The 22,016-nt window shown below is 41.7% G+C and overlaps 1 protein-coding gene across 1 annotated transcript in view; it reads left to right on the forward strand.

Moving 5' to 3' along the window:
* The window catches only part of MCM9 (minichromosome maintenance 9 homologous recombination repair factor), a 238,252-nt gene that overhangs the window by 191,280 nt on the left and 24,956 nt on the right, over nucleotides 1-22,016 (forward strand). Inside the window, exon 12 of the mRNA XM_053712159.1 lies at nucleotides 20,772-21,112. Coding sequence (XP_053568134.1) covers nucleotides 20,772-21,112 — 341 coding nt within the window. The remainder of the gene's footprint in view (nucleotides 1-20,771; nucleotides 21,113-22,016) is intronic.

A 22,016-nucleotide genomic window follows, 5' to 3' on the forward strand; every position in this document is an offset into this window, starting at 1 on the left:
CCCCCCCCCCCCTTTTGAGTCAAATTTGTTCTTAAATACTCAGCAGCCAACATCTAACAAATCTATAACTGCCCACTATCAGGTATTTTTTTTTTATTTTTTTTTTTGATATGTTGTTATTTAGTAACTATTGAACCTGTAGTAGGCAAAATTTACTCAGATCTCTGGTATTTCAGAGTTTCTCTAGAAGAGCAGACACCATTAAAGATTATTTTCCAACAATTTTCAACTTAATAGAAGCAGTTACTTTAAACAAGATATTCTTTTATAGCAGAAAAAAGATTCATGAACATGTCCAGGAATACTATTATATAAATTGTTCCTCTTTTATCTTTATCCTAATAAGTAAGAGAGTGAGAGAGCTTCAAAGAAGGAATTTGTTGTTACTTATAGTCTCTCAGTATCCAGTTCATATATATAGTCGATCGTAGACTCTGTATAGGCTTTAAAATATGAATAAAGTTCCAGCCAAAGATAGCTTCCCAAGAGGCTAGTATACTCCCTGTATGTTTTTAGAGCTTAACAAAATAAGAGGGCGCTCGTGTTAATGCCTATTTTCCATATGTAAACATATATCAGGGTGTATTATATAGCTTGCTATGTAGAAGAGATCCCTTGCAGCACCTTGCAACACTTTATGCAACACTTTGTATTGGGCTTACTTATATCAAACAGTATACAGTCCAGGGTATAATACAGCAACCTGTCCCTCACGAAAAGACCGCCCTGTCTTCACCCTGATCGCATCAGGGACTTACCCTGGGCGGCTGCATCAGACAGTACTTGGATTGGGCCAGGTGTGAAGCACGCTAGCATCAGGTCAGCCCGTAGGCCAAACTAGCTTAATGAGTAATTATATAGCATAGGGCATAGATGACCCTCAGCACTGTACCTGTACTGCCGTTTCTTCGGTTCTTCGCCCTCTTCAGTTGCTTATAGCAGGTTGTCGCTTTTAAGGGATTTGTTGATCCGTAAATCACCGTAAACCACCGCACTTTCTATTCCTTCCTGTACCGGGGTATTCACCTTCGTTATATCAGGTCAGGTCATATGTTGCGCTCACAGCATTTATTTCTGGCGCTCGGGTATGCAGGTGCCGGGGCAACTCGGCTCACAGCCCAGACGTTTAGCTTCCACTCGCCAGGTCCCACAGCATGGGACTTCAGAATATCCAAGCCGCCTGAATTAATAGCGGCTAAGGCAGGGGCAGTCCTACATGAGGCACCATGTGACTGGGTAAAGTCACGTCTTATTTTCTCCAACATAGGTGTGTCCGGTCCACGGCGTCATCCTTACTTGTGGGATATTCTCTTCCCCAACAGGAAATGGCAAAGAGCCCAGCAAAGCTGGTCACATGATCCCTCCTAGGCTCCGCCTTCCTCAGTCATTCTCTTTGCCGTTGTACAGGCAACATCTCCACGGAGATGGCTTAGAGTTTTTTGGTGTTTAAATGTAGTTTTTATTCTTCAATCAAGAGTTTGTTATTTTAAAATAGTGCTGGTATGTACTATTTACTCTGAAACAGAAAAGAGATGAAGATTTCTGTTTGTAAGAGGAAAATGATTTTAGCAACCGTTACTAAAATCGATGGCTGTTTCCACACAGGACTGTTGAGAGGAATTAACTTCAGTTGGGGGAAACAGTGAGCAGACTTTTGCTGCTTGAGGTATGACACATTTCTAACAAGACTAGGTAATGCTGGAAGCTGTCATTTTCCCTATGGGATCCGGTAAGCCATTTTTATTACATAAGAATAAAGGGCTTCACAAGGGCTTTTAAGACTGGTAGACATTTTATGGGCTAAAACGATTGATATATAAGCATTTTTAATACTTCATAGCTTTGAGGAATTATTTTATTCTTGGGAATTATGTAAAATAACCGGCAGGCAATGTATTGGACACCTTTTTCTCTAGGGGCTTTCCCTAATCATAGGCAGAGCCTCATTTTCGCGCCTCTATTGCGCAGTTGTTTTTGGGAAGCAAGACATGCAGATGCATGTGTGAGGAGCTCAGATACATAGAAAAAGCTTTCTGAAGGCGTCATTTGGTATCGTATTCCCCTTTGGGCTTGGTTGGGTCTCAGCAAAGCAGATACCAGGGACTGTATAGGGGTTAAATATAAAAACGGCTCCGGTTCCGTTATTTTAAGAGTTAAAGCTTTCAAATTTGGTGTGCAATACTTTTAAGGCTTTAAGACACTGTGGTGAAATTTTGGTGAATTTTGAACAATTCCTTCATACTTTTTCACATTTGCAGTAATAAAGTGTGTTCAATTTAAAATTTAAAGTGACGGTAACGGTTTTATTTTAAAACGTTTTTTGTACTTTGTTATCAAGTTTATGCCTGTTTAACATGTCTGAACTATCAGATAGACTGTGTTCTGTATGTGGGGAAGCCAAGGTTCCTTCTCATTTAAATAGATGTGATTTATGTGACACAAAATTTAGAGAAAATGATGCCCAAGATGATTCCTCAAGTGAGGGGAGTAAGCATGGTACTGCATCATCCCCTCCTTCGTCTACGCCAGTCTTGCCCACACAGGAGGCCCCTAGTACATCTAGTGCGCCAATACTCCTTACTATGCAACAATTAACGGCTGTAATGGATAATTCTATCAAAAACATTTTAGCCAAAATGCCCACTTATCAGCGAAAGCGCGACTGCTCTGTTTTAGAAAATACTGAAGAGCATGAGGACGCTGATGATATTGGTTCTGAAGTGCCCCTACACCAGTCTGAGGGGGCCAGGGAGGTTTTGTCTGAGGGAGAAATTTCAGATTCAGGGAAAATTTCTCAACAAGCTGAACCTGATGTGATTACATTCAAATTTAAATTGGAACATCTCCGCGCTCTGCTTAAGGAGGTGTTATCTACTCTGGATGATTGTGAGAATTTGGTCATTCCAGAGAAATTATGTAAGATGGACAAGTTCCTAGAGGTCCCGGGGCCCCCCGAAGCTTTTCCTATACCCAAGCGGGTGGCGGACATTGTAAATAAAGAATGGGAAAGGCCCGGCATACCTTTCGTCCCTCCCCCTATATTTAAGAAATTGTTTCCTATGGTCGACCCCAGAAAGGACTTATGGCAGACAGTCCCCAAGGTCGAGGGGGCGGTTTCTACTCTAAACAAACGCACCACTATCCCCATAGAAGATAGTTGTGCTTTCAAAGATCCTATGGATAAAAAATTAGAGGGTTTGCTTAAAAAGATGTTTGTTCAGCAAGGTTACCTTCTACAACCAATTTCATGCATTGTTCCTGTCACTACAGCAGCGTGTTTCTGGTTCGATGAACTAGAAAAGGCGCTCAATAAAGATTCTTCTTATGAGGAGATTTTGGACAGAATTCATGCTCTCAAATTGGCTAACTCTTTTACCTTAGACGCCACTTTGCAATTGGCTAGATTAGCGGCGAAAAATTCAGGGTTTGCTTTTGTGGCGCGCAGAGTGCTTTGGCTAAAATCTTGGTCAGCGGATGCGTCTTCCAAGAACAAATTGCTTAAAATTCCTTTCAAGGGGAAAACGCTGTTTGGCCCTGACTTGAAAGAGATTATTTCTGATATCACTGGGGGCAAGGGCCACGCCCTTCCTCAGGATAGGTCTTTCAAGGCTAAAAATAAACCAAATTTTCGTCCCTTTCGCAGAAACGGACCAGCCCCAAGTACTACATCCTCTAAGCAAGAGGGTAATACTTGCCAAGCCAGCCTGGAGGCCAATGCAAGGCTGGAACAAAGGTAAGCAGGCCAAGAAACCTGCAACTGCTACCAAGACAGCATGAGATGTTGGCCCCCGATCCAGGACCGGATCTGGTGGGGGGCAGACTCTCTCTCTTCGCTCAGGCTTGGGCAAGAGATGTTCTGGATCCTTGGGCGCTGGAAATAGTCTCCCAAGGTTATCTTCTGGAATTCAAGGGGGTTCCCCCAAGGGGGAGGTTCCACAGGTCTCAATTGTCTTCAGACCACATAAAAAAACAGGCATTCTTACAAGTTTCTCAAGGTTCCATCGTTCAAAATGGAAACCATTCGAACAATTCTTCCTTCCATCCAGGAAGGTCAATTCATGACCACGGTGGATTTAAAGGATGCGTATCTACATATTCCTATCCACAAGGAACATCATCGGTTCCTAAGGTTCGCCTTTCTGGACAAGCATTACCAGTTTGTGGCACTTCTATTCGGATTAGCCACTGCTCCAAGAATTTTCACAAAGGTACTGGGGTCCCTTCTAGCGGTGCTACGACCAAGGGGCATTGCAGTAGTACCTTACTTGGACGACATTCTGATTCAAGCGTCGTCCCTTCCACAAGCAAAGGCTCATACGGACATTGTCCTGGCCTTTCTCAGATCTCACGGGTGGAAAGTGAACGTAGAAAAAAGTTCTCTATCTCCGTCAACAAGAGTTCCCTTCTTGGGAACAATAATAGACTCCTTAGAAATGAGGATTTTTCTGACAGAGGCCAGAAAATCAAAACTTCTAAACTCTTGTCAAGTTCTTCATTCTGTTCCTCTTCCTTCCATAGCGCAGTGCATGGAAGTAATAGGTTTGATGGTCGCGGCAATGGACATAGTTCCTTTTGCGCGAATTCATCTGAGACCATTACAACTGTGCATGCTCAGTCAGTGGAATGGGGATTATACAGACTTGTCTCCGACGATACAAGTAGATCAGAGGACCAGAGATTCACTCCGTTGGTGGCTGTCCCTGGACAACCTGTCACAGGGGATGAGCTTCCGCAGACCAGAGTGGGTCATTGTCACGACCGACGCCAGTCTGGTGGGCTGGGGCGCGGTCTGGGGACTCCTGAAAGCTCAGGGTCTTTGGTCTCGGGAAGAATCTCTTCTCCCGATAAATATTCTGGAACTGAGAGCGATATTCAATGCTCTCAAGGCTTGGCCTCAGCTAGCAAAGGCCAAATTCATACGGTTTCAATCGGACAACATGACGACTGTTACGTATATCAACCATCAAGGGGGAACAAGGAGTTCCCTGGCGATGGAAGAAGTGACCAAAATCATTCAATGGGCGGAGACTCACTCCTGCCACTTGTCTGCAATCCACATCCCAGGAGTGGAAAATTGGGAAGCGGATTTTCTGAGTCGTCAGACATTTCATCCGGGGGAGTGGGAACTCCATCCGGAAATCTTTGCCCAAGTTACTCAGTTGTGGGGCATTCCAGACATGGATCTGATGGCCTCTCGTCAGAACTTCAAGGTTCCTTGCTACGGGTCCAGATCCAGGGATCCCAAGGCGACTCTAGTAGATGCACTAGTAGCACCTTGGACCTTCAAACTAGCTTATGTATTCCCACCGTTTCCTCTCATCCCCAGGCTGGTAGCCAGGATCAATCAGGAGAGGGCATCGGTGATCTTGATAGCTCCTGCGTGGCCACGCAGGACTTGGTATGCAGACCTGGTGAATATGTTATCGGCTCCACCATGGAAGCTACCTTTGAGACGGGACCTTCTTGTTCAAGGTCCGTTCGAACATCCGAATCTGGTCTCACTCCAACTGACTGCTTGGAGATTGAACGCTTGATTTTATCAAAGCGAGGGTTCTCAGATTCTGTCATTGATACTCTTGTTCAGGCCAGAAAGCCTGTAACTAGAAAAATCTACCATAAAATATGGAAAAAATATATCTGTTGGTGTGAATCTAAAGGATTCCCTTGGGACAAGATAAAAATTCCTAAGATTCTATCCTTTCTTCAAGAAGGTTTGGAGAAAGGATTATCTGCAAGTTCTTTGAAGGGACAGATTTCTGCTTTGTCTGTGTTACTTCACAAAAAACTGGCAGCTGTGCCAGATGTTCAAGCTTTTGTTCAGGCTCTGGTTAGAATCAAGCCTGTTTACAAACCTTTGACTCCTCCTTGGAGTCTCAATTTAGTTCTTTCAGTTCTTCAGGGGGTTCCGTTTGAACCCTTACATTCCGTTGATATTAAGTTATTATCTTGGAAAGTTTTGTTTTTGGTTGCAATTTCTTCTGCTAGAAGAGTTTCAGAGTTATCTGCTCTGCAGTGTTCTCCTCCTTATCTGGTGTTCCATGCAGATAAGGTGGTTTTGCGTACTAAACCTGGTTTTCTTCCGAAAGTTGTTTCTAACAAAAACATTAACCAGGAGATAGTCGTGCCTTCTTTGTGTCCGAATCCAGTTTCAAAGAAGGAACGTTTGTTGCACAATCTGGATGTAGTTCGTGCTCTAAAATTCTATTTAGATGCTACAAAGGATTTTAGACAAACATCTTCCTTGTTTGTTGTTTATTCTGGTAAAAGGAGAGGTCAGAAAGCAACTTCTACCTCTCTCTCTTTTTGGCTTAAAAGCATCATCAGATTGGCTTACGAGACTGCCGGACGGCAGCCTCCTGAAAGAATCACAGCTCATTCCACTAGGGCCGTGGCTTCCACATGGGCCTTCAAGAACGAGGCTTCTGTTGATCAGATATGTAAGGCAGCGACTTGGTCTTCACTGCACACTTTTACTAAATTTTACAAATTTGATACTTTTGCTTCTTCTGAGGCTATTTTTGGGAGAAAGGTTTTGCAAGCCGTGGTGCCTTCCATCTAGGTGACCTGATTTGCTCCCTCCCTTCATCCGTGTCCTAAAGCTTTGGTATTGGTTCCCACAAGTAAGGATGACGCCGTGGACCGGACACACCTATGTTGGAGAAAACAGAATTTATGTTTACCTGATAAATTACTTTCTCCAACGGTGTGTCCGGTCCACGGCCCGCCCTGGTTTTTTTAATCAGGTCTGATAATTTATTTTCTTTAACTACAGTCACCACGGTATCATATGATTTCTCCTATGCAAATATTCCTCCTTTACGTCGGTCGAATGACTGGGGAAGGCGGAGCCTAGGAGGGATCATGTGACCAGCTTTGCTGGGCTCTTTGCCATTTCCTGTTGGGGAAGAGAATATCCCACAAGTAAGGATGACGCCGTGGACCGGACACACCGTTGGAGAAAGTAATTTATCAGGTAAACATAAATTCTGTTTTCCATTTCCAATTCCTGACCGAGTTGCTGTGGAGAAGAGTTAATTCTCTACCTATCTGGGTCATAGGAGGTGGTGAGTGCCCCAATCCATTGGGGTGTAGGTGCCAGTTGTTGTTTTTGTCTAAAACTTTTAATGAGAATTATGGAGGTGTCTGATATTCTAGATTCCTCTGATACAGATTTTGATACCTGCGTATGTTGTGAGGAGGACCGTGTAGACCAGCTTGCTCAATTATGTTCCATATGCCGCAATAGGGTGTTCCCTTCTAACACTGTTAAGATGTTAGAGACCACTGAGCCGTCTACCTCTGAGGATTCTTCGTCCCATGAGGTGCGTTCCCTAGAATCTTATCCTACACATGCAGTTCCCCTAAGTGCCATTACTCTTTCGCCTGAGGGAGACTTTTTTTCCACCGGAGGTTACTGTGTGTTTTTGCATAGCCATCTCTATGGCTTTAGTGAGTTTGCCTCTTCCACCTACGGGCAAGTGAAGGGTTAATTCGTGCTCTCCTACACAGGGGCTGTCGTGTAAAATGACGATTGTGCCAGATCTGTCATCTGGGGGTGCGGTTTCCTCGGAGGCTTCAGAGGTAGAACCTCCGGGGTCGGAATCGCCTCGATTTGATTCCTCCAACTGAGGATTTGGATTTTAGAGTTAGGTTGGCACGCCTACGTTTACTTCTGAGAGAAATTTTGGAGATGTTAAAGGTTGGATCTCAGTCCTCTATCTCAGATAACGATCTTGATTAGACGAGTGGAGAGGGTTGGATCCTCTCCTTTATCGTCTCTATGCATATAGTTATAGAATCCCAGTCCCGAACTCTATGGGGGGGTTTGTGTTATACACAGGCAGGACCTGTTCGTTTTGCACACCCTTTTGAAGTCCTTTTTAGTGTGTTTAACCGTTTTCTTTTCAAATCCGTTTTGGATAGTTTTTGTTTGAAGAGCTTGGGGTTCTTGTGGAAACTCTCTTTTGGAGTCTCATCACTTGGAGTGTTTCTGGTTATATCGACTTTGATGGTCGAGATGGATGTCTTCCGATGGAAGCTTCTAGATCTCTGGTTAGAGTGATATTCCCTCCTTTTTTTTTTATATGAAAGTTTAAAACTCAGAACTTGTTTTCTCTATTTGTTTATTTACAGTTCCTAGCACTGCTGGAACTTAAAGGAACAGTCTAGTCCAAAATAAACTTTCATGATTCAGATAAAGAATGTAATTTTAAACAATTTTCCAATTTACTTTTATCACCAATTTTGCTTTGTTCTCTTGGCATTCTTAGTTGAAAGCTAAACCTAGGAGGTTCATATGCAAATTTCTAAGCCCTTGAAGGCCACCTCTTCTCTCAGGGTATTTTAACAGTTTTTCACCACTAGAGGGTGTTAGTTTATGTGTGACATATAGATAACACTGTGCTCACGCACGTGGAGATCCAGTGAAACTAAAATGGATGTCAAAATAACTGAAATAAGGGGTCAGTTTGCAGAGACTTAGATACAAGATAATCAGAGGTAAAAGGTGTATTAATATAACTGTGTTGGTTATGCAAAACTAGGGAATGGGTAATAAAGGGATTATCTATCTTTTTAAACAATAACATTTTTGGTGTTTACTGTCCTTTTAAGCACACATTTTAAGTGACTGCTAAAGTAAAAATGGGGTTTGACGTGCAAAAACCAAACCTGAGAGAGTCTAGGAGTTTTGTCATCTCAGATTATCTATCTTTTTAAACAATAACAATTCTGGTGTAGACTGTCCCTTTAAATTTTTATGACAGACGTGTCATACCCTTGATGACGGGCAGGACCAATTTTGGGTAATAGTTCAGTTCTGTTCTTCCCTTATAATATAGAGAAGAAGCTTTTTCTAATGATTCTGGTCCTGGCAGAGTGGACCCTTCTATACCGAAGGACAGGCAGGACCTGTCTTAGGTTCTTCTGGATAGGCACTTGATGCTGGATCATATGGATCCGGGGGTCCTAGAGGCCGGATTTGAGCTTTTCATTCCGTTTTTTCTGGAATAGGGGACTTTTGGAGTCTTGTCCCGGTACTCTTCGCAGTGTCATACACTGTTGGTGAATGGCTCAATTAGGAGAGGGTTGTTTTCGTCATTCTGAGTCCGTTTATCTTTAATATCTTTCTCTTTGTTCAGAGAGCATACTCGGTTTCCTCTACCTGGATTTAGGAAGAAGGTTATCTTTCTTGTCTAAAGCAGTCCAGTGTAGCCTGGTAATTTTCTCTGTGGCTTTGCAACTAGATGATTGATGATTCTATTCCAGCGGCTGATGCTGGATGTCCATTTAAGTCATGCTTGTTTAAGCAGGTCCGGTTCTGAGGGACCGTTTTTTCTTCCGGAACCTTGCTTCGGTCCTCAGTTTTGGGATCTGGGGTTAATGTGGCAGTAGCATATCTCTAGGTGTAGCGGTGGCTCCAGAGTCTTGGCATTTCTGTTTGTTCCTGCGTCTTCTAGTAGACCTTTTGGGATTTCTTCCTGCCGGTTGCCGGTTGGGGACTTGTTCTCCAGTGTTCGGTCCAGATCTGCCGGTGTTGTTGATTGTTATCCTATTTCACCCGGGGCAATTTTGTCTTGGTCTCTTCCCTGTCAGCAGTGAGAGAGTGTTTTCTGGGGTATGTGAATCAGGATTTTCCTTCCAATCATCTTTGGGGGGTTTTTCAGTCGAGCATTTGGCTCTCAAGTCTGGTCTTCTGGGTCCATGCCTGTCGGGACCTCTTGGTGAGTTTATTATTTCTGAGTTAGTGAGTTCCTCCTGCATAAATGGGAGGGTCTCGAATTTGGTGGTGGGCGGAGGCCCACTACGGCTCTCGACGGCAATGTATTCTCTGAGCGTGTTCTTCTGGAACAGATGTTCTTTATGATCTTCTGTTTGATCTGACTATCCAGAAGTTTCGAATGTGTATATGAAGAAAGCCGATCGAGTTTCTCAGTTGAGATCCGCTGGACTAAGTGGCCTAGGGGAATTAGTTTCCGGCCTAGCAAGCTGTAGGCTTGGAGTTTGATTCCTGCTGTGGCAGTTTTCTTAATCCTGGTGAGGTCTATTTTAACCTTCTTCTTTTCGGCCATATCAGTCTTTCTCCAACATAGGTGTGTCCGGTCCACGGCGTCATCCTTACTTGTGGGATATTCTCTTCCCCAACAGGAAATGGCAAAGAGCCCAGCAAAGCTGGTCACATGATCCCTCCTAGGCTCCGCCTACCCCAGTCATTCTCTTTGCCGTTGTACAGGCAACATCTCCACGGAGATGGCTTAGAGTTTTTTAGTGTTTAACTGTAGTTTTTATTATTCAATCAAGAGTTTGTTATTTTGAAATAGTGCTGGTATGTACTATTTACTCAGAAACAGAAAAGAGATGAAGATTTCTGTTTGTATGAGGAAAATGATTTTAGCAACCGTCACTAAAATCCATGGCTGTTCCACACAGGACTGTTGAGAGCAATTAACTTCAGTTGGGGGAACAGTGTGCAGTCTCTTGCTGCTTGAGGTATGACACATTCTAACAAGACGATGTAATGCTGGAAGCTGTCATTTTCCCTATGGGATCCGGTAAGCCATGTTTATTACGATCGTAAATAAGGGCTTCACAAGGGCTTATTAAAACTGTAGACTTTTTCTGGGCTAAATCGATTCATTATCAACACATATTTAGCCTTGAGGAATCATTTTATCTGGGTATTTTGATATAATACTATCGGCAGGCACTGTTTTAGACACCTTATTCTTAGGGGCTTTCCCAAAGCATAAGCAGAGCCTCATTTTCGCGCCGGTGTGGCGCACTTGTTTTTGAGAGGCATGGCATGCAGTCGCATGTGAGAGGAGCTCTGATACTTAGAAAAGACTTTCTGAAGGCGTCATTTGGTATCGTATTCCCCTTTGGGCTTGGTTGGGTCTCAGCAAAGCAGATACCAGGGACTGTAAAGGGGTTAAAGTTCAAAACGGCTCCGGTTCCGTTATTTTAAGGGTTAAAGCTTCCAAATTTGGTGTGCAATACTTTTAAGGCTTTAAGACACTGTGGTGAAAATTTGGTGAATTTTGAACAATTCCTTCATGTTTTTTCGCAATTGCAGTAATAAAGTGTGTTCAGTTTAAAATTTAAAGTGACAGTAACGGTTTTATTTTAAAACGTTTTTTTTTTACTTTGTTATCAAGTTTATGCCTGCTTTAACATGTCTGAACTACCAGATAGACTGTGTTCTGAATGTGGGGAAGCCAGAATTCCTATTCATTTAAATAAATGTGATTTATGTGATAATGATAATGATGCCCAAGATGATTCCTGAAGTGAGGGGAGTAAGCATGGTACTGCATCATTCCCTCCTTCGTCTACACGAGTCTTGCCCACTCAGGAGGCCCCTAGTACATCTAGCGCGCCAATACTCCTTACTATGCAACAATTAACGGCTGTAATGGATAATTCTGTCAAAAACATTTTAGCCAAAATGAACACTTATCAGCGTAAGCGCGGCTGCTCTGTTTTAGATACTGAAGAGCATGACGACGCTGATATTAATATTTCTGAAGGGCCCCTAACCCAGTCTGATGGGGCCAGGGAGGTTTTGTCTGAGGGAGAAATTACTGATTCAGGGAACATTTCTCAACAGGCTGAACCTGATGTGATTGCATTTAAATTTAAGTTGGAACATCTCCGCATTCTGCTTAAGGAGGTATTATCCACTCTGGATGATTGTGACAAGTTGGTCATCCCAGAGAAACTTTGTAAAATGGACAAGTTCCTAGAGGTGCCGGGGCTCCCAGAAGCTTTTCCTATACCCAAGCGGGTGGCGGACATTGTTAATAAAGAATGGGAAAGGCCCGGTATTCCTTTCGTCCCTCCCCCCATATTTAAAAAATTGTTTCCTATGGTCGACCCCAGAAAGGACTTATGGCAGACAGTCCCCAAGGTCGAGGGAGCGGTTTCCACTTTAAACAAACGCACCACTATACCCATAGAGGATAGTTGTGCTTTCAAAGATCCTATGGATAAAAAATTAGAAGGTTTGCTTAAAAAGATGTTTGTTCAGCAAGGTTACCTTCTACAACCAATTTCATGCATTGTCCCTGTCGCTACAGCCGCATGTTTCTGGTTCGATGATCTGATAAGAGCGGTCGATAGTGATTCTCCTCCTTTGGAGGAGATTATGGACAGAATCAATGCTCTCAAATTGGCTAATTCTTTCACCCTAGACGCCACTTTGCAATTGGCTAGGTTAGCGGCTAAGAATTCTGGGTTTGCTATCGTGGCGCGCAGAGCGCTTTGGTTGAAATCTTGGTCGGCTGATTCGTCTTCCAAGAACAAGCTACTTAACATTCCTTTCAAGGGGAAAACGCTGTTTGGCCCTGACTTGAAAGAGATTATCTCTGATATCACTGGGGGTAAGGGCCATGCCCTTCCTCAGGATCGGCCTTTCAAGGCAAAAAATAAACCTAATTTTCGTCCCTTTCGTAGAAACGGACCAGCCCAAGGTGCTACGTCCTCTAAGCAAGAGGGTAATACTTCTCAAGCCAAGCCAGCTTGGAGACCAATGCAAGGCTGGAACAAGGGAAAGCAGGCCAAGAAACCTGCCACTGCTACCAAGACAGCATGAAATGTTGGCCCCCGATCCGGGACCGGATCTGGTGGGGGGCAGACTCTCTCTCTTCGCTCAGGCTTGGGCAAGAGATGTTCTGGATCCTTGGGCGCTAGAAATAGTCTCCCAAGGTTATCTTCTGGAATTCAAGGGACTTCCCCCAAGGGGGAGGTTCCACAGGTCTCAGTTGTCTTCAGACCACATAAAAAGACAGGCATTCTTACATTGTGTAGAAGACCTGTTAAAAATGGGAGTGATTCATCCTGTTCCATTAAGAGAACAAGGGATGGGGTTCTACTCCAATCTGTTCATAGTTCCCAAAAAAGAGGGAACGTTCAGACCAATCTTAGATCTCAAGATCTTAAACAAGTTTCTCAAGGTTCCATCGTTCAAGATGGAAACCATTCGAACTATTCTTCCTTCCATCCAGGAAGGTCAATTCATGACCACGGTGGATTTAAAGGATGCGTATCTACATATTCCTATCCACAAGGAACATCATCGGTTCCTAAGGTTCGCATTCCTGGACAAACATTACCAGTTCGTGGCGCTTCCTTTCGGATTAGCCACTGCTCCAAGGATTTTCACAAAGGTACTAGGGTCCCTTCTAGCTGTGCTAAGACCAAGGGGCATTGCTGTAGTACCTTACTTGGACGACATTCTGATTCAAGCGTCGTCCCTTCCTCAAGCAAAGGCTCACACGGACATTGTCCTGGCCTTTCTCAGATCTCACGGGTGGAAAGTGAACGTGGAAAAGAGTTCTCTATACCCGTCAACAAGGGTTCCCTTCTTGGGAACAATAATAGACTCCTTAGAAATGAGGATTTTTCTGACAGAAGCCAGAAAAACAAAGCTTCTAGACTCTTGTCGGATACTTCATTCCGTTCCTCTTCCTTCCATAGCTCAGTGCATGGAAGTGATCGGGTTGATGGTAGCGGCAATGGACATAGTTCCTTTTGCGCGCATTCATCTAAGACCATTACAACTGTGCATGCTCAGTCAGTGGAATGGGGACTATACAGACTTGTCTCCGAAGATACAAGTAAATCAGAGGACCAGAGACTCACTCCGTTGGTGGCTGTCCCTGGACAACCTGTCACAAGGGATGACATTCCGCAGACCAGAGTGGGTCATTGTCACGACCGACGCCAGTCTGATGGGCTGGGGCGCGGTCTGGGGATCCCTGAAAGCTCAGGGTCTTTGGTCTCGGGAAGAATCTCTTCTACCGATAAATATTCTGGAACTGAGAGCGATATTCAATGCTCTCAAGGCTTGGCCTCAGCTAGCGAGGGCCAAGTTCATACGGTTTCAATCAGACAACATGACAACTGTTGCGTACATCAACCATCAGGGGGGAACAAGGAGTTCCCTAGCGATGGAAGAAGTGACCAAAATCATTCTATGGGCGGAGTCTCACTCCTGCCACCTGTCTGCTATCCACATCCCAGGAGTGGAAAATTGGGAAGCGGATTTTCGTCGTCAGACATTGCATCCGGGGGAGTGGGAACTCCATCCGGAAATCTTTGCCCAAGTCACTCAGCTGTGGGGCATTCCAGACATGGATCTGATGGCCTCTCGTCAGAACTTCAAAGTTCCTTGCTACGGGTCCAGATCCAGGGATCCCAAGGCGGCTCTAGTGGATGCACTAGTAGCACCTTGGACCTTCAAACTAGCTTATGTGTTCCCGCCGTTTCCTCTCATCCCCAGGCTGGTAGCCAGGATCAATCAGGAGAGGGCGTCGGTGATCTTGATAGCTCCTGCGTGGCCACGCAGGACTTGGTATGCAGATCTGGTGAATATGTCATCGGCTCCACCTTGGAAGCTACCTTTGAGACGAGACCTTCTTGTTCAGGGTCCGTTCGAACATCCGAATCTGGTTTCACTCCAGCTGACTGCTTGGAGATTGAACGCTTGATTTTATCGAAGCGAGGGTTCTCAGATTCTGTTATTGATACTCTTGTTCAGGCCAGAAAGCCTGTAACTAGAAAGATTTACCACAAAATTTGGAAAAAATATATCTGTTGGTGTGAATCTAAAGGATTCTCTTGGGACAAGGTTAAGATTCCTAGGATTCTATCCTTCCTTCAAGAAGGATTGGAAAAAAGATTATCTGCAAGTTCCCTGAAGGGACAGATTTCTGCCTTGTCGGTGTTACTTCACAAAAGACTGGCTGCTGTGCCAGATGTTCAAGCCTTTGTTCAGGCTCTGGTTAGAATTAAGCCTGTTTACAAACCTTTGACTCCTCCTTGGAGTCTCAATTTAGTTCTTTCAGTTCTTCAGGGGGTTCCGTTTGAACCCTTGCATTCCGTTGATATTAAGTTATTATCTTGGAAAGTTTTGTTTTTAGTTGCAATTTCTTCTGCCAGAAGAGTTTCAGAATTATCTGCTCTGCAGTGTTCTCCTCCTTATCTGGTGTTCCATGCAGATAAGGTGGTTTTACGTACTAAACCTGGTTTTCTTCCAAAAGTTGTTTCTAACAAAAACATTAACCAGGAGATTATCGTACCTTCTCTGTGTCCGAAACCAGTTTCAAAGAAGGAACGTTTGTTGCACAATTTGGATGTTGTTCGCGCTCTAAAATTCTATTTTGATGCTACAAAGGATTTTAGACAAACATCTTCCTTGTTTGTTGTTTATTCTGGTAAAAGGAGAGGTCAAAAAGCAACTTCTACCTCTCTCTCTTTTTGGATTAAAAGCATCATCAGATTGGCTTACGAGACTGCCGGACGGCAGCCTCCCGAAAGAATCACAGCTCATTCCACTAGGGCTGTGGCTTCCACATGGGCCTTCAAGAACGAGGCTTCTGTTGATCAGATATGTAGGGCAGCGACTTGGTCTTCACTGCACACTTTTACCAAATTTTACAAGTTTGATACTTTTGCTTCTTCTGAGGCTATTTTTGGGAGAAAGGTTTTGCAAGCCGTGGTGCCTTCCATTTAGGTGACCTGATTTGCTCCCTCCCTTCACCCGTGTCCTAAAGCTTTGGTATTGGTTCCCACAAGTAAGGATGACGCCGTGGACCGGACACACCTATGTTGGAGAAAACAGAATTTATGTTTACCTGATAAATTACTTTCTCCAACGGTGTGTCCGGTCCACGGCCCGCCCTGGTTTTTTTAATCAGGTCTGATAATTTATTTTCTTTAACTACAGTCACCACGGTACCATATGGTTTCTCCTATGCAAATATTCCTCCTTAACGTCGGTCGAATGACTGGGGTAGGCGGAGCCTAGGAGGGATCATGTGACCAGCTTTGCTGGGCTCTTTGCCATTTCCTGTTGGGGAAGAGAATATCCCACAAGTAAGGATGACGCCGTGGACCGGACACACCGTTGGAGAAAGTAATTTATCAGGTAAACATAAATTCTGTTTTTTCGTGAGACTGTTGCTCCATTTTTGCCCGTGAGTTCTTAATCCTGGCTAGAGGCTTTGCTGCTATAAGAGTTCCCTTGTTGCAGGGATCTACTGGGTCAGGGTCTCTTTGCATCTTGGAATCTTTTTTTGTTCCGGGGCGTATTGCGAGGGGTCGCTTGGACCTGCTTGATGTACAGTCACTCAGAATGTGAAGAAAGGGATTTAACAGGAAGCAAAAAAAAAATACAGTTTCCTATTCTACTCTATCAAAGAACACAAAGTCCCACAGCACATAAAAGTATAACTCACTTTATTTACAAGGTGGAGGTCCAAAAAGAACAGCAACGTTTCAGGCTATACACCCTTATTCATGCTATAACATATGCTTCAAACTGAACACATTTATAAAGCCACATAGAACCAACAAGTTTCTTAATTACCTGCATCACTATACCTGTCCACAAACCTACAATCACTTATGAAAATTGCACCATCTAGCTGTACCTAGTGACTATACTATACATTTTATAATGGAATCTTTTAAAAGCAAATCACATATACAGAGGTTACATGTAAACAGACATGTCATATTCCTTGTTCATGCCCAGTGGTCTAAGGACATTCAACATGAAAATCCAATATAACTCTCATCTCTTCAATAATAATTCCCTATCGCCCCCCCTTCCTGGACGTTTTAATCTGGTATATTACTTGCCACCTTAATTGGCTGATAGAATGTTTAGCTTCTAGTAAATGGGATGACACTGGGGTCATCCTTATTCCCACACTTGATGTTAGACTTATGTTCCCTTATTCGATCACCCGCCTTTCTGGTGGTCTCCCCACTGTAAATTTTAGAACATGGGCATTTGATTAAATAAATTATAAAGGTGGAGTTGCAAGTAATAATCCCTTATCCTATAAATTTTACCAGATCTGGGATGGGCAAATGTGGCCCCCTTAATCATAGAATTGTAGCTATTACAGCCCAGACAAGTGTAACAACCCAGGTTTTTCTCTTTTATATAACTCTGGGTCAACTTTTTATCAGTATCTATGTCTGTCTGTTATGATTTCTTTTGTAGGCCATCATAGGGATATGTTGAAAACTGCTAATATTTGGATTACAATCTTTCAGGATATGCCAATGTCTATAAACCATATTTTTGATATCTCTACTATTTTTACTATACTTAGAAACCAGGACCAATCTGTCCTCTTTATTTCTTTCTTTCTTATCCTTGTTTCTAACCAGCAAGGAAGCCCTATCAATATTAATTACTGCTGCAATTTCTTTATCAATAAGAGCTTTTCGATAGGCCTTATCCAAGAATTTGTTGCCCATTTCTCTTAATCTGTCTTGTATGATGCCATCCTGGCTAACAATACGCTTAATGTTTAGGAGCGCCTATTTAAAGGCTAAGTCTAATGAGGGTATAAATAAAAGTACGTCGTTAAGTATACCAGCACAAGGAGCCCAAGAGTGTAGAGGATATTTACAAGTTTAATATAGCTTTTAAATTAACAAATTTATTAAGGCAATAGCTTGGTGTCTATAATTGCAAACAGATTTATAAAAGCATAAAAGTATATGGATCCATATCACTTCATAAATAAACAATAATTAAAAACATTCACTGGTGTACTGTATCTGATAAAATCAATTTTACAGTCTATGATAAAACTGGTTTGGGTGAAGTCAAAAAGATGTACAAATGATACAGTAAAATACAATAAAAGATGTACAAATGATACAGTAAAATACAATAAAGTAAAATACAATAAAATACAAAAATAATGCAATAAAATACAGGAATGGTGTAAAAAAAGCAGCAAATGGGGATAGGTCGTGTGGCCTAGGATAAAAACATATATGTGAAGGATGTCTTCCTGATTTAATATGAGAAAAAAATGTGATAATCTTTTAGAAAAATAAAGTAAAAATGTGATAATCTTTTAGAAAAATAAAGTGAAATGTTGTCTTGATAAAGGCCCTATTGGTGGGCCGAAACGCGTTGGCATATATGGTGAGTTTTATTTCTACTTGTGCAAACGTATTTTAAACGATACTGCTCTATGTTGTATTTTTCTTTTCTTTTTCTTTTTCCACAGGGATTGGATCGTCTTATATTTTTTATAAACCTTTTTTTATAAACCTTTTTATATTCATTGTTTCATATATCCAATATTTTCAAGAAATTGGTCAGTTGGATTTCCATTTTTTTCAGCTATTCACAGTTTGATCCATAAACACAGGTGGCATTTTTGACTTTTATTGGACATCACATTATCACTACTAAATTCTTTTGGATTTCATTTCTTTGACATTTTGGATTTTTGTTTTTTATGAGTGACTTTTTTGCGGATTATTGACTTAATTTTGGACACTTTTTGACTTTTCACGAGGGGACTCACACACATTTTTATCACATCCTTCATCAGGCTAAAAACAACATTTCACTTTATTTTGCTAAAAACAACATTTCACTTTATTTTTCTAAAAGATTATCACATTTTTACTTTATTTATTTTTCTAAAAGATTATCACATTTTTTTCTCATATTAAATCAGGAAGACATCCTTCACATATATGTTTTTATCCTAGGCCACACGACCTATCCCCATTTGCTGCTTTTTTTACACCATTCCTGTATTTTATTGCATTATTTTTGTATTTTATTGTATTTTACTTTATTGTATTTTACTGTATCATTTGTACATCTTTTATTGTATTTTACTGTATCATTTGTACATCTTTTTGACTTCACCCAAACCAGTTTTATCATAGACTGTAAAATTGATTTTATCAGATACAGTACACCAGTGAATGTTTTTAATTATTGTTTATTTATGAAGTGATATGGATCCATATACTTTTATGCTTTTATAAATCTGTTTGCAATTATAGACACCAAGCTATTGCCTTAATAAATTTGTTAATTTAAAAGCTATATTAAACTTGTAAATATCCTCTACACTCTTGGGCTCCTTGTGCTGGTATACTTAACGACGTACTTTTATTTATGCCCTCATTAGACTTAGCCTTTAAATAGGCGCTCCTAAACACTAAACTATTCTGTCTAACTCCCTCTTGGGTATCTAGAGACCCTCTCGTTATAGGAGCTTAAGTCTTGTAAGTTAGCGCCGTCGGAAAGACCATACACCACCATAACAATACGCTTAATCCTAATCAACTGACTCCTGGGTAGGGAGTATAAAAGTACTTCTGGGTGAAAGCTATGGTAGTGGAATAAATTATTTCTATCTGTGGTTTTAGTATGTATATCACATCGCAAATTACAACCTTCTTTCACAACTTTAGTATCCAGGAAGGCAACAGTAGTCTCATGCCACGTAAGGGTAAATTTAATACCCCTAACTACCAAATTCAGCTCAGCTACAAACTCATGAAAGGAGTCAATGTTACCCCCCATATGCCAAACACATCATCGATACAAATTTTATATATAATAAATTCTCATATACATCTCTTCAAAATTACCTATGAATATGTTGGCATATGAGGGGGCAACATTAGACCCCATTGCAGTCCCCTGATTCTGTATGTACCAAGTATCTTGAAATAGAAAATAGTTATTAAACAAAACTAGTCTTAGAAGTTCTTCCAAAAATACTAATTGTAGCATATTATATCTCCCAGTATTGAACAATAACTTCTTGACACAGGCAATGCTACTCTCATGTTTTATAGTTGTATATAAATTCTGCACATCTAGAGTATATAGAATGCATGTTTCTGTGTCAAGAGCAATACTTTCCAGTTTGTTAATGAAGTCACCCATATCCTTAATGAATGAGGACAAATTCTCAACGTAGGGTTGCAAAATTCTATCCGAAAATTTAGAAATATTTGAGAAGATTGATTCTGTGCTAGTCACAATTGGACGACCAGGGGGACACCTAATGTCCTTATGGACTTTGGGTTGGGGTATAAAAAATTGGAGTAATGGGGTGATCAACTATCAAAAATGTCTTTAATTCTTTATCAACCAAACCATTTCTTTCAGCAAATACCAATAATCTCTTAATCTCCTGTTGGATCTTAAATTTTGGATCCCCATTAAGTACACTGTATACCACAGAGTCACCCAGTTGTCTATGACATTCCTTCAAGTAGTCACTCTTATTTAGCACAACTGTATCCCCACCCTTATCAGCAGTTTTCAACCCAATTTTATATTTCTTATCTTTATCCTCCTTTTTCAAGTTATGCTCAATAAATGTATTACCCTTAATAGATTTTTGGCACAACCGATGTGTCATTACTTCAAAATCTTTAAACATTAATTTGAAAAATGTCTCAACAGATTCATTGTTGTGGGGTGGCATAAATTTCCCATCCCTTTAGCCGTAAATCTAGGATTATACTTATCACCTTGCACATTAGTACTCATTACAGAGTCAACAAATAAACTTTTCAATCTTTACATCCTGCAAAAACGATGTAAGTTCTTTTTCCAGCTCAAATAAATCAATCTTTGACATGGGGCAAAATGATAAGCCCCTCTCAAGTAATTGCAGTTCATAAGGGCTCAGTTCTACCTGTGAGGCATTAATAACTAATGCTTGTTGATCCTTTACCTCCTCTCCTACTGTCGCCAATTGCGGGTGTTCATCCCGGAGCGTGAAGCCCCCCCTCTTCTTGTGGCTCCCTGCTCTGTTGCTAGCTCCTCCTGTGCTTATGGCCCCCACGGTGTCGCCTCCTGAGTTGGTGCATACAATAAAATAATTAAAGACACAGATAAAATTATCACAGCCCTAAAAACAGAACTCCGAGAAGGGAAAAATAAAAATTTTGCTTGTGATGAGCTGGATTACTCACAGGGAAGAGTTTACCGGTGGCGCAGTGCCGATACCGGAAGTTGGAATGATGTCACTTCTGGTCACCGCAAGAGGCGAGCAGACAGGAGATGCCGTCATGGTGCAGAGTCAGTAAATAATACCGGTTCTTCTGGTGAGTCTTTTTCCGACAGCACCAACTCAGGAGGCGACACCGTGGGGGCCGTAAGCACAGGAGGAGCCAGCAACAGAGCAGGGAGCCCTATGTCAAAGATTCATTTATATGAGCTGGAAAAGGACCTGGGTTGTTACCCTTGTCTGGGCTGTAATAGCTGCAATTCTATGATTAAGGGGGCCACATTTGCCCATCCCAGATCTGGTAAAATGTATAGGATAAGGGATCATTTTACTTGCAACTCCACCTTAATAATTTATATAATCAAATTCCCATGTTCTAAAATTTACATTGGGGAGACCACCAGAAAGGCGGGTGATCGAATAAGAGAACATACGTCTAACATCAGGTGTGGGGATAAGGATGCCCCAGTGTCATCCCATTTTCTAGAGGCTAAACATTCTATCAGCCAATTAAGGTGGCAAGTAATAGACTAGATTAAAATGCCCAGTGTATGGTATAGTCACTAGGTACCACTGGATGGTGCAATTTTCATAAGTGATTGTAGGTTTGTGCATAGGTATAGTGTTGCAGGTAATTAAGAAACTTATTGGTTCTATGTGGCTTTATAAATGTGTTCAGTTTGAAGCATATGTTATAGCATGAATAAGGGTGTATAGCCTGAAACGTCGCTATTCTTTTTGGACCTCCACCTTGTAAATAAAGTGAGTTATACTTTTATGTGCTGTGGGACTTTGTGTTCTTTTATGCACTATTTGAGGTTTGCAGTGGGTCTCTTGCCTTGCACTTGCACATTATGAAAGGACTGATTGCTGTTTCCTTTTGTTTGGTTTTGTCCTATTCTACTCTATTCAGATTGATATAATACTTTATATAGGTAGCATACTATCATACTTTTTAGTAAGTAATTTATAAGAAAATTAGTAATAGTAATTTTTTTTTTACACTTTGTATTTCAACTGTTCTTCATTTACTTTTGATAATCTGCTTTAGCCATGCTTATGGTCTAATGCGCTACTATTCTTACCATCTGGTTCATTGCCTAACAGGGCCATGTTAGCCTACTGGGGATTCTAGTTGGCTTTTCTAGCAAGAGCCAACAGGATAGCCTGAGTGATAAATTATTGTTCGCTGCCATGAAGCCACTTCAAGCT

The sequence above is a fragment of the Bombina bombina genome, chromosome 4, assembly GCF_027579735.1.
Source record: "Bombina bombina isolate aBomBom1 chromosome 4, aBomBom1.pri, whole genome shotgun sequence".
In the NCBI taxonomy this organism is placed as follows: domain Eukaryota; kingdom Metazoa; phylum Chordata; class Amphibia; order Anura; family Bombinatoridae; genus Bombina; species Bombina bombina.